This window comes from Oncorhynchus masou, chromosome 12, assembly GCF_036934945.1.
Source record: "Oncorhynchus masou masou isolate Uvic2021 chromosome 12, UVic_Omas_1.1, whole genome shotgun sequence".
Classification (NCBI taxonomy): domain Eukaryota; kingdom Metazoa; phylum Chordata; class Actinopteri; order Salmoniformes; family Salmonidae; genus Oncorhynchus; species Oncorhynchus masou.
Window position 1 is genome coordinate 27,316,950 of NC_088223.1, and position 17,498 is coordinate 27,334,447.

Genomic DNA, 17,498 nt, shown 5'->3' on the forward strand with positions numbered 1-17,498 from the left:
GGGCCACCATTGTTCCTGTTCCCAAGAAAGCTAAGATAACCCAGCTAAACGACTACCGCCATGTAGCACTCACTTCCGTCATCATGAAGTGCTTTGAGAAACTAGTCAAGAACCATATCACCTCCACCCTACCTGACACCCTAGACCCACTCCAATTTGCTTACCGCCCCAATAGGTCCACAGACGATGCAATCGCAACCACACTGCACACTGCCCGAACCCATCTGGACAAGAGGAATACCTATGTGAGGATGCTGTTCATCGACTACAGCTCAGCATTTAACACCATAGTACCCTCCAAACTCATAATCAAGCTCGAGACCCTGGGTCTCGACCCCGCCCTGTGCAACTGGGTACTGGACTTCCTGACGGGCCGCCCCCAGGTGGTGAGGGTAGGTAACAACATATCCACCCCGCTGATCCTCAACACTGGGGCCCCACAAGGGTACGTTCTGAGCCCTCTCCTGTACTCCCTGTTCACCCACGACTGCGTGGCCATGCATGCCTCCAACTCAATCATCAAGTTTGCAGACAACACTACAGTGGTAGGCTTGATTACCAACAACGACGAGTCGGCCTACAGGGAGGAGGTGAGGGCCCTCGGAGTGTGTTGCCAGGAAAATAACCTCACACTCAACGTCAACAAAACTAAGGAGATGATTGTGGACTTCAGGAAACAGCAGAGGGAGCACCCCCTATCCACATCGACGGGACAGTAGTGGAGAGGGTAGTAAGTTTTAAGTTCCTCGACGTACACATCACGGACAAACTGAATTGGTCCACCCACACAGACAGCGTTGAGAAGAAGGCGCAACAGCGCCTCTTCAACCTCAGGAGGCTGAAGAAATTTGGCTTGTCACCAAAACACTCACGAACTTCTACAAATGCACGATCAAGAGCATCCTGTTGGGCTGTATCACCGACGGGTACAGCAACTGCTCCACCCACAACCGTAAGGCTATCCAGAGGGTAGTGAGGTCTGCACAACGCATCACCTGGGGCAAACTACCTGCCCTCCAGGACACCTACACCACCCGATGTCACAGGAAGGCCATAAAGATCATCAAGGACAATAACCACCCGAGCCACTGCCTGTTCACCCCGCTATCATCCAGAAGGCAAGGTCAGTACAGGTGCATCAAAGCAGGGACCGAGAGACTGAAAAACAGCTTCTATCTCAAGGCCATCAGAGTGTTAAACAGCCACCACTAACATTGAGTGACTGCTGCCAACATACTGACTCAACTCCAGCCACTTTAATAACGGAAATTGATGTAAATAAATTTCACTAGCCACTTTAAACAATGTCACTTAATATAATGTTTACATACCCTACATTTCTCATCTCATATGTATATGTATATACTGTACTCTATCATCTACTGCATCTTGCCATCTTTATATAATACATGTATCACTAGCCACTTTAAACTATGCCACTTTATGTTTATATACCCTACATTACTCATCTCATATGTATATACTGTACTCGATACCATCTACTGCATCTTGCCTATGCCGTTCTGTACAATCACTCATTTATATATCTTTATGTACATATTATTTATCCCTTTACACTTGTGTGTATAAGGTAGTAGTTGTGGAGTTGTTAGGTTAGATTACTCATTGGTTATTACTGCATTGTCGGAACTAGAAACACAAGCATTTTGCTACACTCGCATTAACATCTGCTAACCATGTGTATGTGACAAATAAAATTTGATTTGATTTATTGCAATACGGATTAAAGAAAATTTTGCTCAGCTTCATATCGCCCAGCTCTAACACACACACAGACACACACCAGCTGGGGGGCTCTGTTCTGGTGACTAAATAAATTATAAGTTTGATCTGGGGACATGATATGAGTGGATATTGAGCCTTGTCTGGTCTACTGACTCTCTGTGTCTCTCTCTATGTTTCTCTCTGTCTCTGAGCTAATGGGGAGATAAGACTCCCCCCCCCCACACACACACACGGACGCAACCATGGACACATACACACACATGGATGCAAGCATGGACACATACACACACACACCACTCAGGGGATATGGTGTGATCCACCTGGGAGACAGACATGACAGACACTCTTTCTTCTGATTTCCTGTGCATCTTAACTGGATCCTTATCCTCCATCTTGTTATCTTAATGGGAGGAGAGATAGGATGTCACACACATACACAAACACATAAACACTAACACCAACAGGGTGTCACACACACCGAGTCCAGGAACCTGGAGGCATCTTAAGGGCCTCATTTACAGATTAAAAAATGAAAGTGCCGAACATCAATTATTTACCTAATCCACCCAACCCCTTCACTTTACCTCTCTCTCTCAGCCTCGTTCTCTCTCTACCCACCTCCCTCTTCCACACTCCTGCCCTCCCCTGTGACCAAGGTGCTTTGTGTTGCCTGAGTATTCACTACAACCAGAGGTAGAGGTAAAGAAGAGGAGAAGTAAAGAAGAAGAGAGGTAGAGAGGAAGAGAGGTAGAGAGGAATAGAGGTAGAGAGGTAAAGAAGAAGAGAGGTAGAGAGGAATATAGGTAAAGAAGAAGAGAGGTAGAGAGGAATAGAGGTAGAGAGGTAAAGAAGAAGAGAGGTAAATAAGAAGAGAGGTAGAGAGGAATATAGGTAGAGAGGTAAAGAAGAAGAGAGGTAAAGAAGAAGAGAGGTAGAGAGGAATAGAGGTAGAGAGGTAAAGAAGAAGAGAGGTAAAGAAGAAGAGAGGTAGAGAGGAATATAGGTAAAGAAGAAGAGAGGTAGAGAGGAATAGAGGTAGAGAGGAAAAGAAGTAGAGAGGTAAAGAAGTAGAGAGAAAAATAAGAAGAGAGATGTAGAGGTAGAGAGGAATAGGGGTGGAGAGGTAAAGAAGAGAGGTAGAGAGGTAAAGAAGAAGAGAGGTAAAGAAGAAGAGAGGTAGAGAGGAATAAAGGTAGAGAGGAATAGAGGTAGAGAGGTAAAGAAGAATAGGTAGAGAGGAATAGAGGTAGAGGGAAAGAAGAAGAGAGATAGAGAGGAATAGAGGTAGAGAGGTAAAGAAGAAGAGGTAGAGAGGAATAGAGGTAGAGAGGTAAAGAAGAAGAGAGGTAGAGAGGTAAAGAAGAAGAGAGGTAGAGAGGAATATAGGTAGAGAGGTAAAGAAGAATAGAGCTAGAGGGGAATAGAGGTAGAGAAGTAAAGAAGAATAGAGGTAGAGAGGAAAATATCATGATTATTAGAAAGCAAATTACGGACTCCTCTTTAAATCTGCGTATTCCTTCAAAGCTCAGTTGTCCTGAGTCTGCACAACTCTGCCAGGACCTAGGATCAAGAGAGACACTCAAGTGTTTTAGTACTATATCTCTTGACACAATGATGAAAATAATCATGGCCTCTAAACCTTCAAGCTGCATACTGGACCCTATTCCAACTAAACTACTGAAAGAGCTGTTTCCTGTGCTTGGCCCTTCTATGTTGAACATAATAAACGTCTCTCTATCCACCGGATGTGTACCAAACTCACTAAAGGTGGCAGTAATAAAGCCTCTCTTGAAAAAGCCAAACCTTGACCCAGAAAATGTAAAAAACTACATTTACATTACATTTAAGTCATTTGGCAGACGCTCTTATCCAGAGCGACTTACAAATTGGTGAATTCACCTTATGACATCCAGTGGAACAGCCACTTTACAATAGTGCATCTAAATCATTTAAGGGGGGGTGAGAAGGATTACTTTATCCTATCCTAGGTATTCCTTAAAGAGGTGGGGTTTCAGGTGTCTCCGGAAGGTGGTGATTGACTCCGCTGTCCTGGCGTCGTGAGGGAGTTTGTTCCACCATTGGGGGGCCAGAGCAGCGAACAGTTTTGACTGGGCTGAGCGGGAACTGTACTTCCTCAGTGGTAGGGAGGCGAGCAGGCCAGAGGTGGATGAACGCAGTGCCCTTGTTTGGGGATAGGGCCTGATCAGAGCCTGGAGGTACTGCGGTGCCGTTCCCCTCACAGCTCCGTAGGCAAGCACCATGGTCTTGTAGCGGATGCGAGCTTCAACTGGAAGCCAGTGGAGAGAGCGGAGGAGTGGGGTGACGTGAGAGAACTTGGGAAGGTTGAACACCAGACGGGCTGCGGCGTTCTGGATGAGTTGTAGGGGTTTAATGGCACAGGCAGGGAGCCCAGCCAACAGCGAGTTGCAGTAATCCAGACTATCGGCCTATATCGAATCTTCCATTCCTCTCAATAATTTTAGAAAAGGCTGTTGCACAGCAACTCACTGCCTTACTGAAGACAAAAATAGTATACGAAATGCTTCAGTCTGGTTTTAGACCCCATCATAGCACTGAGACTGCACTTTTGAAGGTGGTAAATGACCTTTTAATGGCATCAGACCGAGGCTCTGCATCTGTCCTCGTGCTCCTAGACCTTAGTGCTGCTTTTGATACCATCAATTACCACATTATTTTGGAGAGATTGTAAACCCAAATTGGTCTACACGGACAAGTTATGGCCTGGTTTAGATCTTATCTGTCGGAAAGATATCAGTTTGTCTCTGTGAATGGTTTGTCCTTTGACAAATCAACTGTACATTTCGGTGTTCCACAAGGTTCCGTTTTAGGACCACTATTGTTTTCACTATATATTTTACCTCTTGGGGATGTCATTCGAAAACATAATGTTAACTTTCACTACTATGCGGATGACACACAGCTGTACATTTCAATGAAACATGGTGAAGCCCCAAGATTGCCCTCGCTAGAAGCATGTGTTTCAGACATAAGGAAGTGGATGGCTGCAAACGTTCTACTTTTAAACTCGGACAAAACAGAGATGCTTGTTCTAGGTCCCAAGAAACAAAGAGATCTTCTGTTGAATCTGACAATTAATCTTAATAGTTGTACAGTCGTCTCAAATAAAACTGTGAAGGACCTCGGCGTTACTCTGGACCCTGATCTCTCTTTTGACGAACATATCAAGACTGTTTCAAGGACAGCTTTTTTCCATCTATGTAACATTGCAAAAAATCAGAAACTTTCTGTCCAAAAATGATGCAGAAAAATTAATCCATGCTTTTGTTACTTCTAGGTTAGACTACTGCAATGCTCTACTTTCTGGCTAACCGGATAAAGCACTAAATAAACTTCAGTTAGTGCTAAATACGGCTGCTAGAATCCTGACTAGAACCCAAAAATGTGATCATATTACTCCAGTGCTAGCCTCCCTGCACTGGCTTCCTGTCAAGACAAGGGCTGATTTCAAGGTTTTACTGCTAACCTACAAAGCATTACAAGGGCTTGCTCCTACCTATCTCTCTGATTTGGTCCTGCCTTACATACCTACACGTACGCTACGGTCACAAGACGCAGGCCTCCTAATTGTCCCTAGAATTTCTAAGCAAACAGCTGGAGGCAGGGCTTTCTCCTATAGAGCTCCATTTTTATGGAATGGTCTGCCTACCCATGTGAGAGACGCAAACTCGGTCTTAACCTTTAAGTCTTTACTGAAGACTCATCTCTTCAGTGGGTAATATGATTGAGTGTAGTCTGGCCCAGGAGTGTGAAGGTGAACGGAAAGGCTCTGGAGCAACGAACCGCCCTTGCTGTCTCTGCTTGTCCGGTTCCCCTCTTTCCACTGGGATTCTCTGCCTCTAACCCTATTACAGGGGCTGAGTCACTGGCTTACTGGTGCTCTTTCACGCCGTCCCTAGGAGGGGTGTGTCACTTGAGTGGGTTGAGTCACTGATGTGATCTTCCTGTCTGGGTTGGCGCCCCCCCTTGGGTTGTGCCGTGGCGGAGATCTTAGTGGGCTATACTCGGCCTTGTCTCAGGATGGTAGGTTGGTGGTTGAAGATATCCCTCTAGTGGTGTGGGGGCTGTGCTTTGGCAAAGTGGGTGGGGTTATATCCTTCCTGTTTGGCCCTGTCCAGGGGTATCATCGGGTGGGGCCACAGTGTCTCCTGACCCCTCCTGTCTCAGCCTCCAGCAGTAGTTTATGTGTCGGGGGGCTAGGATCAGTTTGTTATATCTGGAGTACTTCTCCTGTCTTATCCGGTGTCCTGTGTGAATTTAAGTATGCTCTCTCTAATTCTCTCTCACTCTCTTTCTTTCTCTCTCTCGGAGGACCTGAGCCCTAGGACCATGCCTCAGGACTACCTGGCATGATGACTCCTTTCTGTCCCCAGTCCACCTGGGCGTGCTGCTGCTACAGTTTCAACTGTTCTGCCTGCGGCTATGGAATCCTGACCTGTTCACCGGACGTGCTACCTGTCCCAGACCTATTATTTGACCATGCTGGTCATTTATGAACATTTGAACATCTTGGCCATGTTCTGTTATAATCTCCACCCGGCACAGCCAGAAGAGGACTGGCCACCCCTCATAGCCTGGTTCCTCTCTAGGTTTCTTCCTAGGGAGTTTTAGGCTGGGTTTCTGTACAGCACTTTGAGATATCAGCTGATGTACGAAAGGCTATATAAAAACATTTGATTTGATTATATTTGAAAATACATTTGATTTTTAATTTGATTTGAGGTAGAGAGGAAGAGAGGTCGAGAAGAAGAGAGGTTGAGAGAAATAAAGGTAGAGAGGCAAAGAAGAAAGGTATAGAAGAATAGAAGAATAGAGACAGAGGTAAAGAAGAAGAGAGGTAGAGAGAAATAAAGAGGAATAGGACATAGAGAGGAATAGAGACAGAGAGGTAAAGAAGAAGAGAGGAAGAGAGGAAGAGAGGTAGAGAGGAACAGAGGTAGAAAGGCAAAGAAGAAGAGAGACTAGAAGACTAGAGAAGAGAAGAGAGAGTGACTAGAGAGTGACCGTGGCCAATGGGCCTCTGGGAAACAGTGAACAAGTCGGATAGGCAGGGCCAATCTCTCCCCCTCCTTCCTCCCTCCTTCCTCCTTCTATTCTCTCTCTTTCTCCTTACCACCCCGGAAACGGCACCCGTGAAGTGCACAGATGGGTTGAGAGAGAAAGAGAGAGAGGGTAAAATAAAGAGGGAGAAAGAAAGAAAAAAGTAAATGAGTCGGGGCCTTTCAAACGAGAGGCGACTCAGCCAGCATGACCTGAATAGATCGAGACACAGAGGAGGAGAGAAAAGGGAGAAAGGTAGAATCGAAAGAGAGGATGGAGGAGAGTTTCCTTGTTGGGTTTCAGATCCCCCCCACCTTCCACAGATGACCAATTGTGTCCCCATTCTTCAGGTTTCCTCTCCATCTCTATTTCTCTCTCTCTCTCTCTCTCTATTTCTCCCTCTCTTTCTACCTCTCCCTCTCTCGGCACTGGCCTGGGGGCAACAAGCAGACATCTTCAGTCTCCACTCTTATCCTCTCTCTCAGCAGATGGTAACACTCTGCTCCACTAAGCTTCTGACGTACATACAGGATCGGCTGACCGTCCCTCTTCAAGACAAGCAGCAGGTTTCTTAATCAGGCTGGACAGTGAAGCCTTGTACTGTTTTGTCTTGTCAATAAGGGCTGAATTCTAACTGGAGATCTGTGTTCATAGCTTGTTTGAGTGCCTCAATCATTGACAACGATACATGATTTATATGAATGTCAGCGTTAAACCAACAAACTTCAAGCAGATATGTTTATATATATATATATTTTTTTTTAAGCGAAGTTGAAAGCAATAAGAAAGTGAATCAGTCACACACACACACACACACACACACACACACACACACACACACACACACACACACACACACACACACACACACCACACACACAGGAACCCATTTTCCATCTGTCTACCCCAGCTGGCAGTCATCATAGCTCCCATTCTAATAATAATCATTACACTCAGAATCAGAGAACATCACCCAGATGAGCCTGTGCCCATGCATGCATGCATATGGAGTGTGTGTGTGCGTGTGTGTGTGTGGTGTGTGTGTGTGCATGTGTGCGTGTGCATGTGTCCATGCATGCGTGCGTATGCTGCGTGTGTGCATATGGTATGAGTGTATTAGAGGTCGACCGATTAATCGGAATGGCCGATTAATTAGGGCCGATTTCAAGTTTTCATAACAATCGGAAATCGGGAATTTTTGGGCGCCGATTTTGCCGATTTTTTTTTTATACCTTTATTTAACTAGGCAATTCAGTTAATAACACATACAATGATGGCCCAGGAACGGTGGGTTAACTGCCTTGTTCAGGGGCAGAACGACAGATTTTCACTTTGTCAGCTCGGGGGATACAATCTTGCAACTTTACAGTTAACTAGTCTCGCGCTCTAACCACCTGCCACTTGTTACACTTCACAAGGAGACTGCCTGTTACGCGAATGCAGTAGAAGCCAAGGTAAGTTGCTAGCTAGCATTAAACTTATCTTAGAAAAAACAATCAATCAATTATAATCACTAGTTATAACTACACATGGTTGATGATATTACTAGTGTGGCCTGAGTTGCATATAATCAATGCAATGCTGGGGGATGATTTAACAAAAGCGCATTTGCGAAAAAAGCACAATCGTTGGACGACTGTACCTAACCATTAACACCAATGCCTTTCTTAAAATCAATACACAGAAGTATATATTTTTAAACCTGCATATTTAGCTAAAAGACATCCAGGTTAGCAGGCAATATTAACCAGGTGAAATTGTGTCACTTCTCTTGCGTTCATTGCACAGTTCCATATTTCACTGAAATAATAAACGCTAGTTTCCGGATTTGAACATATTAATGACCAAAGGCTCGTATTTCTGTGTGTTATGTTATAATTAAGTCTATGATTTGATAGAGCAGTCTGACTGAGCGATGGTAGGCAGCAGCAGGCTCGTAAGCATTCATTCAAACAGCACTTTTGTGCATTTTGCCAGCAGCTCTTCGCAAGCACAGCGCTGTTTATGACTTCAAGCCTATCAGCCTAATGGCTGGTTTAATCGATGTGAAATGGCTAGCTAGTTAGCGGGGTGCGCGCTAATAGCGTTTCAACATCACTGGCTCTGAGACTTGGAGTAGTTATTCCCCTTGCTCTGCAAGGGCCATGGCTTTTGTGGAGCGATGGGTAACGCTGCTTCAAGTGTGGTTGTTGTTGATGTGTTCCTGGTTCGAACCCAGGTAGGGGCGAGGAGAGGGATGGAAGCTATACTGTTACACTGGCAATACTATAGTGTCTATAAGAACATCCAATAGTCAAAGGTATATGAAATACAAATGGTATAGAGAGAAATAGTCCTATAAATACTATATTAACTACAATCTAAAACCTCTTACCTTGGAATATTGAAGCCTCATGTTAAAAGGAACCACCAACTTTCATATGTTCTCATGTTCTGAGCAAGGAACTCAAACGTTAGCTTTTTACATGGCACATATTGCACTATTACTTCTCCAACACTTTGTTTTTTGCATTATTTAAACCAAATTGAACATGTTTCATTATTTATTTGAGACGAAAATGATTTTATTGATGTATTATATTAAGTTAAAATAAATGTTCATTCAGTATTTTAGTGAAGCTTTTCAGTCAGCCTAACAAAGAAGATGTGGACCGGGTCCAACCTATAAAGCTGTAGTCTTTTATAGTCGTAGAGATATGAGTCTACTTGAAAAAATCTATAGCCTTTGTCATGTGCATCGACAAAACCCAATATCCTAACATTGAGACCTGAGACGATGCTATTGTGATTCTCTACCATTTCTAATGTGATGTCCTTCTAGATTCAAAGTATTTTTTGTTATCCATACTGTACACCATCAGCCTCCTGTGCTGTACACTGAACTAAAGTAGAGATGTAAAAGTAAAGCGTTGTCTGTGTGTCTAAGCCCTATTGTGTATTCTTCTGTTCTTATTCTCTTCACTTTAGGTTATTCTTCTGCTTTTCTCAGAGGCAGTGAAGCTATCCGTTCTATTGACAGAGAGCAGACAATATGATTTTATAGTAGTATAATATGATTATATAGTCCCTAGGCCTAGTCTATTGCCCTTGGGTACTCTGGTACACTATGTTAATTATGTCTTAAAGTTTATGTGATCTACAGACATACCGTAAGTCAAATACATAGGTCAAACACCGTTATTCTTTATCTAGTTTTCCCCACTATCAAACTATCAGAATAGTTTCCAAAAGTGCAAACTCTAAGAAACTGTATGGTAAAAAAAAGAGTTTGTTTTTTGTTACACTGTTTCAAGTATTCAAAGGTATTTGACCCAGATCTGGTGCATTGCTGTGAGCTGTGTTGAGTTGCTCTCTGTGGGGACAGTTTCAGAACCCCAAGAGGGATGATGTCACAAAGGTGTAGGACACAACTGTCTCATCTGAATTGCAGAGGAGGCAGCCTTTGGTTTGAGTTGTCTTGACTTTCACTGAATACCCATAAGAAGTAGCATAGCCCCCCTAGCGCACCGCTACCACTGCATATGCATGTACTTATGGGAGCCCACATGTCTGCTCGCCATTTTACCAATTCAAATCCTCTCTCTTCAAGATATCAAACAAAGGAGAGCGTTGCTGGTGTCAGATGATGTAAATGAGTTGAGTGTGTTCTGGCATGATCACATCTGCCGTAGTCTGTGTCTTCTCTTATGGCGTGTCTCTCTCTCATCTGCTGTTGCCTCTCTCTCATCCCTCTCATAACATGTAAACAGTACATATACACACATAGCACACGCTGTGTGTGTGTTTGCCGGTGTAATTCGATCATTCACAGGGCAGTAGAGGACCCTTTAATATGAGGGAGAGAGAGGGAGAGGAAGAGGGAGATATATATATAGAGAGAGGGGGAGAGATATAGATATAGAGACAGGGAGAGAGAGAGAGAGAGAGAGAGAGAGAGAGAGAGAGAGAGAGAGAGAGAGAGGGAAGAGAGAGAGATAACTTTAGCAACTAAAACCCTACAGCTGCGGAGAGAGAGAGCACGCTCAATTGACTCTGTCCAATGGAGGGACTCGGTCCTCACACCCCATGACAACAATGCCCTCGCCATGGAGACAGGAATACAACAAGGAAAAAGCCTTAATCTCTGGCATAATCCCCCCGTGTCAAGATGTCACAGCTATTATACCATGAATTCTGCTATTTTTACATCCTGCTACTGGCCACTCAGACACAGAGACAGAGAGAGAGAGACAGAGAGAGAGAGAGAGGGAGGTTTATGGAATTAAGTCACCCCACTACGTTAGGCAATTTCCATAGAGAGCTAGCTGGCTGTTTCATTATGCTTACAAGTTAAACCCCCATCTGTCCTTTTATTTCAGAGATGATACCATCTGCAGTCCAGTCAGGGTGCAGGAGTAGAAGGAATGTGCTTGACCCCACTAAATATTTAAGTTTGGTGTGTGTGATTGCATGCATTTGTTTCCCCATATTTCTGTAGCTATGTTGTAATCTCAATGCATCTATACCTCCATGGTACTGTATATAGTTGACATATGTCTGACTCTAGGTGGTATTATCAGGTCGTGGGGCTGGAGGTACAGGGTCACACCAGACCTACGCTGGGCTTAGTTGGTAGAGCATTGCACTTGCAACACCAGGGTTGTGTGTTTGATTCCCATGGGGGACCAGTATGAATGAAAATGTATGCACGCACTACTGTAAGTTGCTCTGGATAATAGCGTCTGCTAAATTACAAAAATGTTTAATCTAAATAACGTTAGATTCATGGCTGGATATGAGGGCCAAAGAGACCTGTGTTTGACCCTGACCCCTGTGAGAGAGTTGATCACCACCCTTCCCCCAGTCCTAAATTCCAGAAATTCCAGCCTTTTGATTATAGCAGGAGAGATAGAATGAAGATGCCTATTCAGCCTCCAGGCACACACTGGACTGGAGTGTCAACCACTGTATTATCTTATTAACACTTTGTTCTAGCTAGCTATTTGTGTAGGTAGCTATCAAGTAAACACAATGATGTATGTTCCGTATGCACACAGGTACATCCTTTAACTACCTCAATTGGTCCGACCAACCAGTGCTTCCGCACATTGGCTAACCAGGCTATCTGCATTGTGTCCCACCACCCGCCAACCCCTCTTTTACGCTACTGCTACTCTCTGTTCATCATATATGCATAGTCACTTTAACCATATCTACATGTACATACTACTTCAATCAGCCTGACAAACCGGTGTCTGTATGTACCTCGCTACTGTCTTTTATTGTTGTTTTTATTTCTTTACTTACATATTGTTCACCTAATACCTTTTTTGCACTATTGGTTAGAGCCTGTAAGTAAGCATTTCACTGTAAGGTCTGTTGTATTCGGAGCAGGTGACAAATAAACTTTGATTTACGTTGATATACTGTTTGAGCGCTCTGTATGTATGCAGTATGCACAGTCAGGTACAGCTGCATTGATAGACTGTGGGCAACATCAAGCAGAGGTTTTTCCTCACCAAGTGACCTGACCAGGACAAAGTTTTCAATTCTGGTTAGGTCAAGTTGTGAGGAAAACATCTGGTCCTAGAGGTCTGCTGGTTGTGGTGTGTATGTTGATGGTTTCTTCCTAGGTTCCTGCCTTTCTAGGGAGTTTTTCCTAGCCACCGTGCTTCTACACCTGCATTGTTTGCTGTTTTGGGGTTTTAGGCTGGGTTTCTGTATAGCACTTTGTGACATTGGCTGATGTAAAAAGGGCTTTATAAATACATGTGTTTGATTGATTGATTGTGGTTAGTATGTTGCTGATTGTGGTGTGTATGTTGATGCTTTTGGTGTGTATGTTGATGGTTGTAGTGTGTATGTTGATGGTTGTGGTGTGTATGTTGATGGTTTTGGTGTGTATACTGATGGTTTTGGTGTGTATGTTGATGGTTTAGGTGTGTATGTTGATGGTTTCCGTGTGTATGTTGATGGTTTCCGTGTGTATATTGATGGTTTTGGTGTGTATATTGATGATTTTGGTTTGTATGTTGATGATTTCGGTGTGTATGTTGATGGTTTCGGTGTGTATATTGATGGTTTTGGTGTGTATGTTGCTGGTTGGGGTATATTTGTTGATTGTTTTGGTGTGTATATTGATGGTTTTGGTTTGTATGTTGATTGTTTTGGTGTGTATGTTGATAGTGTTGGTGTGTATGTTGATAGTTTCGGTGTGTATGTTGACAGTTTTGGTGTGTATGTTGATGGTTTTGGTGTTTATGTTGATGGTTTTGGTGTGTATGTTGATGGTTTTGGTGTGTATATTGATGGTTTTGGTGTGTATGTTGCTGGTTGGGATGTATATGCTGATGGTTTTGGTGTGCATATTGAAGGTTATGGTGTGTATGTTGCTGGTTGGGGTGTATATGTTGCTGGTTTTGGTGTATATGTTAATGGTTTTGGTGTGTCTATTGATGGTTTTGGTGTGTATGTTGCTGGTTGGGTTATATATGTTAATGGTTTTGGTGTGTATGTTGCTGGTTGAGGTGTATAATGGGGCAAAAAAGTATTTAGTCAGCCACCAATTGTGCAAGTTCTCCCACTTAAAAAGATGAGAGAGGCCTGTAATTTTCATCATAGGTACACTTCAACTATGACAGACAACATTTATTTGCAAATTATGGTGGAAAATAAGTATTTGGTCAATAACAAAAGTTTATCTCAATACTTTGATATATACCCTTTGTTGGCAATGACAGAGGTCAAACGTTTTCTGTACGTCTTCACAAGGTTTTCACACACTGTTGCTGGTATTTTGGCCCATTCCTCCATCTCCTCTAGAGCAGTGATGTTTTGGGGCTGTTGCTGGGCAACACGGACTTTCAACTCCCTCCAAAGATTTTCTATGGGGTTTTGGCCCATTCCCCCATCTCCTCCAGAGCAGTGATGTTTTGGGGCTGTTGCTGGGCAACACGGACTTTCAACTCCCTCCAAAGATGTTCTATGGGGTTGAGATCTGGAGACTGGCTAGGCCACTCCAGGACCTTGAAATGCTTCTTACGAAGCCACTCCTTCGTTGCCCGGGGTGTGTTTGGGATCATTGTCATGCTGAAAGACTCAGCCACGTTTCATGTTCAATGCCCTTGCTGATAGAAGGAGGTTTTCACTCAAAATCTCACGATACATGGCCCCATTCATTCTTTCCTTTCCACGGATCAGTCGTCCTGGTCCCTTTGCAGAAAAAGAGCCCCAAAGCATGATGTTTCCACCCCCATGCTTCACAGTAGGTATGGTGTTCGTTGGATGCAACTCAGCATTCTTTGTCCTCCAAACACGACGAGTTAAGTTTTTACCAAAAAGTTATATTTTGGTTTCATCTGACCATATGACATTCTCCCAATCTTCTTCTGGATCATCCAAATGCTCTCTAGCAAACTTCAGATGGGCCTAGACATGTACTGGCTTAATCAGGGGGAAACGTCTGGCACTGCATGATTTGAGTCCCTGGCGGCTTAGTGTTTTATTGATAGTAGGCTTTGTTACTTTGGTCCCAGCTCTCTGCAGGTCATTCACTAGGTCCCCCCGTGTGGTTCTGGGATTTTTGCTCACCGTTCTTGTGATCATTTTGACCCCACAGGGTGAGATCTTGCGTGGAGCCCCAGATCGAGGGAGATTATCAGTGGTCTTGTATGTCTTCCATTTCCTAATAATTGCTCCCACAGTTGATTTCTTCATACCAAGCTGCTTACCTATTGCAGATTCAGTCTTCCCAGCCTGGTGCAGGTCTACAATTTTGTTTCTGGTGTCCTTTGACAGCTCTTTGGTCTTGGCCATAGTGGAGTTTGGAGTGTGACTGTTTGAGGTTGTGGACAGGTGTCTTTCATACTGATAACAAGTTCAAACAGGTGTCATTAATACAGGTAACGAGTGTAGGACAGAGGAGCCTCTTAAAGAAGAAGTTACAGTTCTGTGAGAGCCAGAAATCATGCTTGTTTGTAGGTGACCAAATACTTATTTTCCACCATCATTTGCAAATAAATTCATTAAAAATCCTACAATGTGATTTTCTGGATTTCTTTCCCTCATTTTGTCTGTCATAGTTGAAGTGTACATATGATGAAAATTACAGGCCTCTCTCATCTTTTTAAGTGGGAGAACTTGCACAATTGGTGGCTGACTAAATACTTTTTTGCCCCACTGCATATGTTAATGGTTTTAGTGTGTATGTTGCTGGTTGGGGTGTATATGTCGGTACGGAACGTTGACTTACCTTGCAGCCCTCGCAGGCGCTGACACCATAGTGGTACCCCGAGGACTTGTCCTGGCACACGAAGCAGGGCTTGTAGACGCGGGGCGGGGCCAGGGGGGACGGGGGACTTGGGACCAGCTCCTCAGAACTGGTGCTCTGGGTCTCGATGGCTGCAGAGACACAACAGAAGAAGATGATTAGTTCTTTATTAGTCCCAGATGGAAAAAATGTTTTGTGGAAAGAATAAGAGGGTTCATGTTTTAGTGTGGAACCGGATGGTAATGGTAGAGCATTCAAAACCCATTTCCTGAGTGAGTGAACAAGGTACTGAATAAACTGAAATACGGGCACACAGTAGCAAATCGTTGGCATGCAATTACTGTGTCCACATACTCATCCTACAGTGGTTCTGAGTGGCCACTTTATTTCGATTTTGATGTTACTGGAACGGAAACACAAAGATTGTGATATTTAATGAGTTCATATAGAACCTCCAGAACCCTGGAATGAGTTATCAGAACAACCCTAGTGGTCTGACTGATACAACGGTCATTCAGAGTGAACAAAAGCAAACTTTTGAGCCAGTGGGTTTCATTGTAATTGGTTTTGAAAAGTCCACCTGTGGCTTGACTGAGTTTAAACATAAAGGTTGAAAAAATAAATGCTATTAAAGTGGAAATTGCCCATGATTACTTCATGTTATAGCCTTTCAACTTTTAATAAATTCCCTGGTTTTACAGAAATCCTGGGTGGAATCCTCCAACAGGGATTTTGAGAAAACCAAGGAATTGATTGAAAGTTGACAGAATTTTGCTACCCTACTCAGGAATATATGTAGCTTGCTCAAGGGCCTGACCGTCTATAGATCTATCTGCATGGAGAGTTGCGCAGATCAGAGCAGTGTTGGTTGGGTTGTTGGTTGACTGATTAGATTCTATTCTTCCATACTTCATCAGCTTAAACTCAATAATACATCTATTAGCGAGCAACCCCTCAATTCCCCATGTGGAATTCAATTTATTATGTTCAAAATGTGTTCTGGGTCAATTTGACACTTACAGTAGATGGGTCAAAAATGGGTCACATTGACCCATTGTGTGTGTGTGTTTCTGTGTGCTTGTCCATGTTTGTTTACCTGTTATATTGCCAATCTCTTTGGGATATATAAAGGACAGTGTGAGTGTAGAACTGTCATGACGGTGAATATTAGTTCTACTGCATGATGCATAGTGACCTTTGCTTCCCCTCTGGTGAATCAATCAGACTTGTTATTTGTCAATCAAATCCCAAAGCAAACAGAAACTAGTGCAACTGGCTAGTCAGTTGGAGTGAGTCACTTTGCTATCATATGTATATAGTGTGTTGCTGATAGTAATCAATATTGTACTACGCACACATCTCTGACTAATGTTTTTGTGCTTGTTTTGTTGAGTCTAAATAAATGAAAACAAGCAGTTTGCATTAATGTTTTCTCTCTGAAGTGCAAACACCCTCTTCCTAGAACCTGGTATAATTTATGAGGACAGAAAGATGTTTGTTTTTATTTATTTATCAGGTCAGCTAGCTGTGTATGTGTGTGTGTGTGTGTGTGTGTGTGTGTGTGTGTGTGTGTGTGTGTGTGTGTGTGTGTGTGTGTGTGTGTGTGTGTGTGTGTGTGTGTGTGTGTGTGTGCGTGCGTGTGTGTGTGCGTGCGTGCGTAAATGTATTTGGCCGACTTCCACTTTATAACTATGGTAGCAATTGAAAGGGAACAGTTTGGAGATTATGGAGAAATGATTAGACCAAAGGTGAGGACACAACAATAGCAGAAGCAAAATATGGTGTAGGTGCAACATAATACAAAGTAATGACAAGGGTTTGAGTGAGAAGACTAACTGGTGTCTCCAAGTGGCCACACCTCTACAAAGTGTTCACAGTTCCTAAGTAATTTCTATGCACTTCAACTATAAGGTGTTTTTTTTAGTCTTCAACTATAAGCTTCTTTCTTTGAGCTTTCCTAGCTGTGCCATTGAGGAACTAGAGCAAGCACCCATGTAGTTTTGTTTGGAAAACAACTCTTCATCCTCACCATAACACAATTACGCAATCTAGAAATGGTTCATTAGAAATTGCAATCTGGGTCAGGTGGTCATAATTTCAAGGCTTGTTCTATTGCCAACATGACTTGTGAAGTTTTAAATACGATATTAGTGATAGGCTTTCGCAATACAATTCAGGAAAACAGATCATAATTTGGTGTGTACATTTGGACTCCCAGGTGTTTTTCTTGCTTGTATGACATCAAAGAGGTATTTATTATAATACTCAACGTCTCATCTTTCAAAATACAATCTTCTTAAATTTACAGCATTTCCTTCCCTCAGACAACAAAACATTTGCAAAAGTTGCTGGGTACGAGTGTAAAGGGCTACATAAGAAACTTCTGTATTTTATTTCAGAAATGTCTTCAGGGTTTTAGTTTTCT

General features: G+C 43.2%; 1 protein-coding gene across 1 annotated transcript in view; it reads right to left on the bottom strand.

Annotated features, from left to right (window-relative positions):
• The window catches only part of LOC135549787 (retinoic acid receptor alpha-A-like), a 133,700-nt gene that overhangs the window by 97,875 nt on the left and 18,327 nt on the right, over window positions 1-17,498 (bottom strand). The window contains exon 2 of the mRNA XM_064980083.1: window positions 15,056-15,204. Coding sequence (XP_064836155.1) covers window positions 15,056-15,204 — 149 coding nt within the window. The remainder of the gene's footprint in view (window positions 1-15,055; window positions 15,205-17,498) is intronic.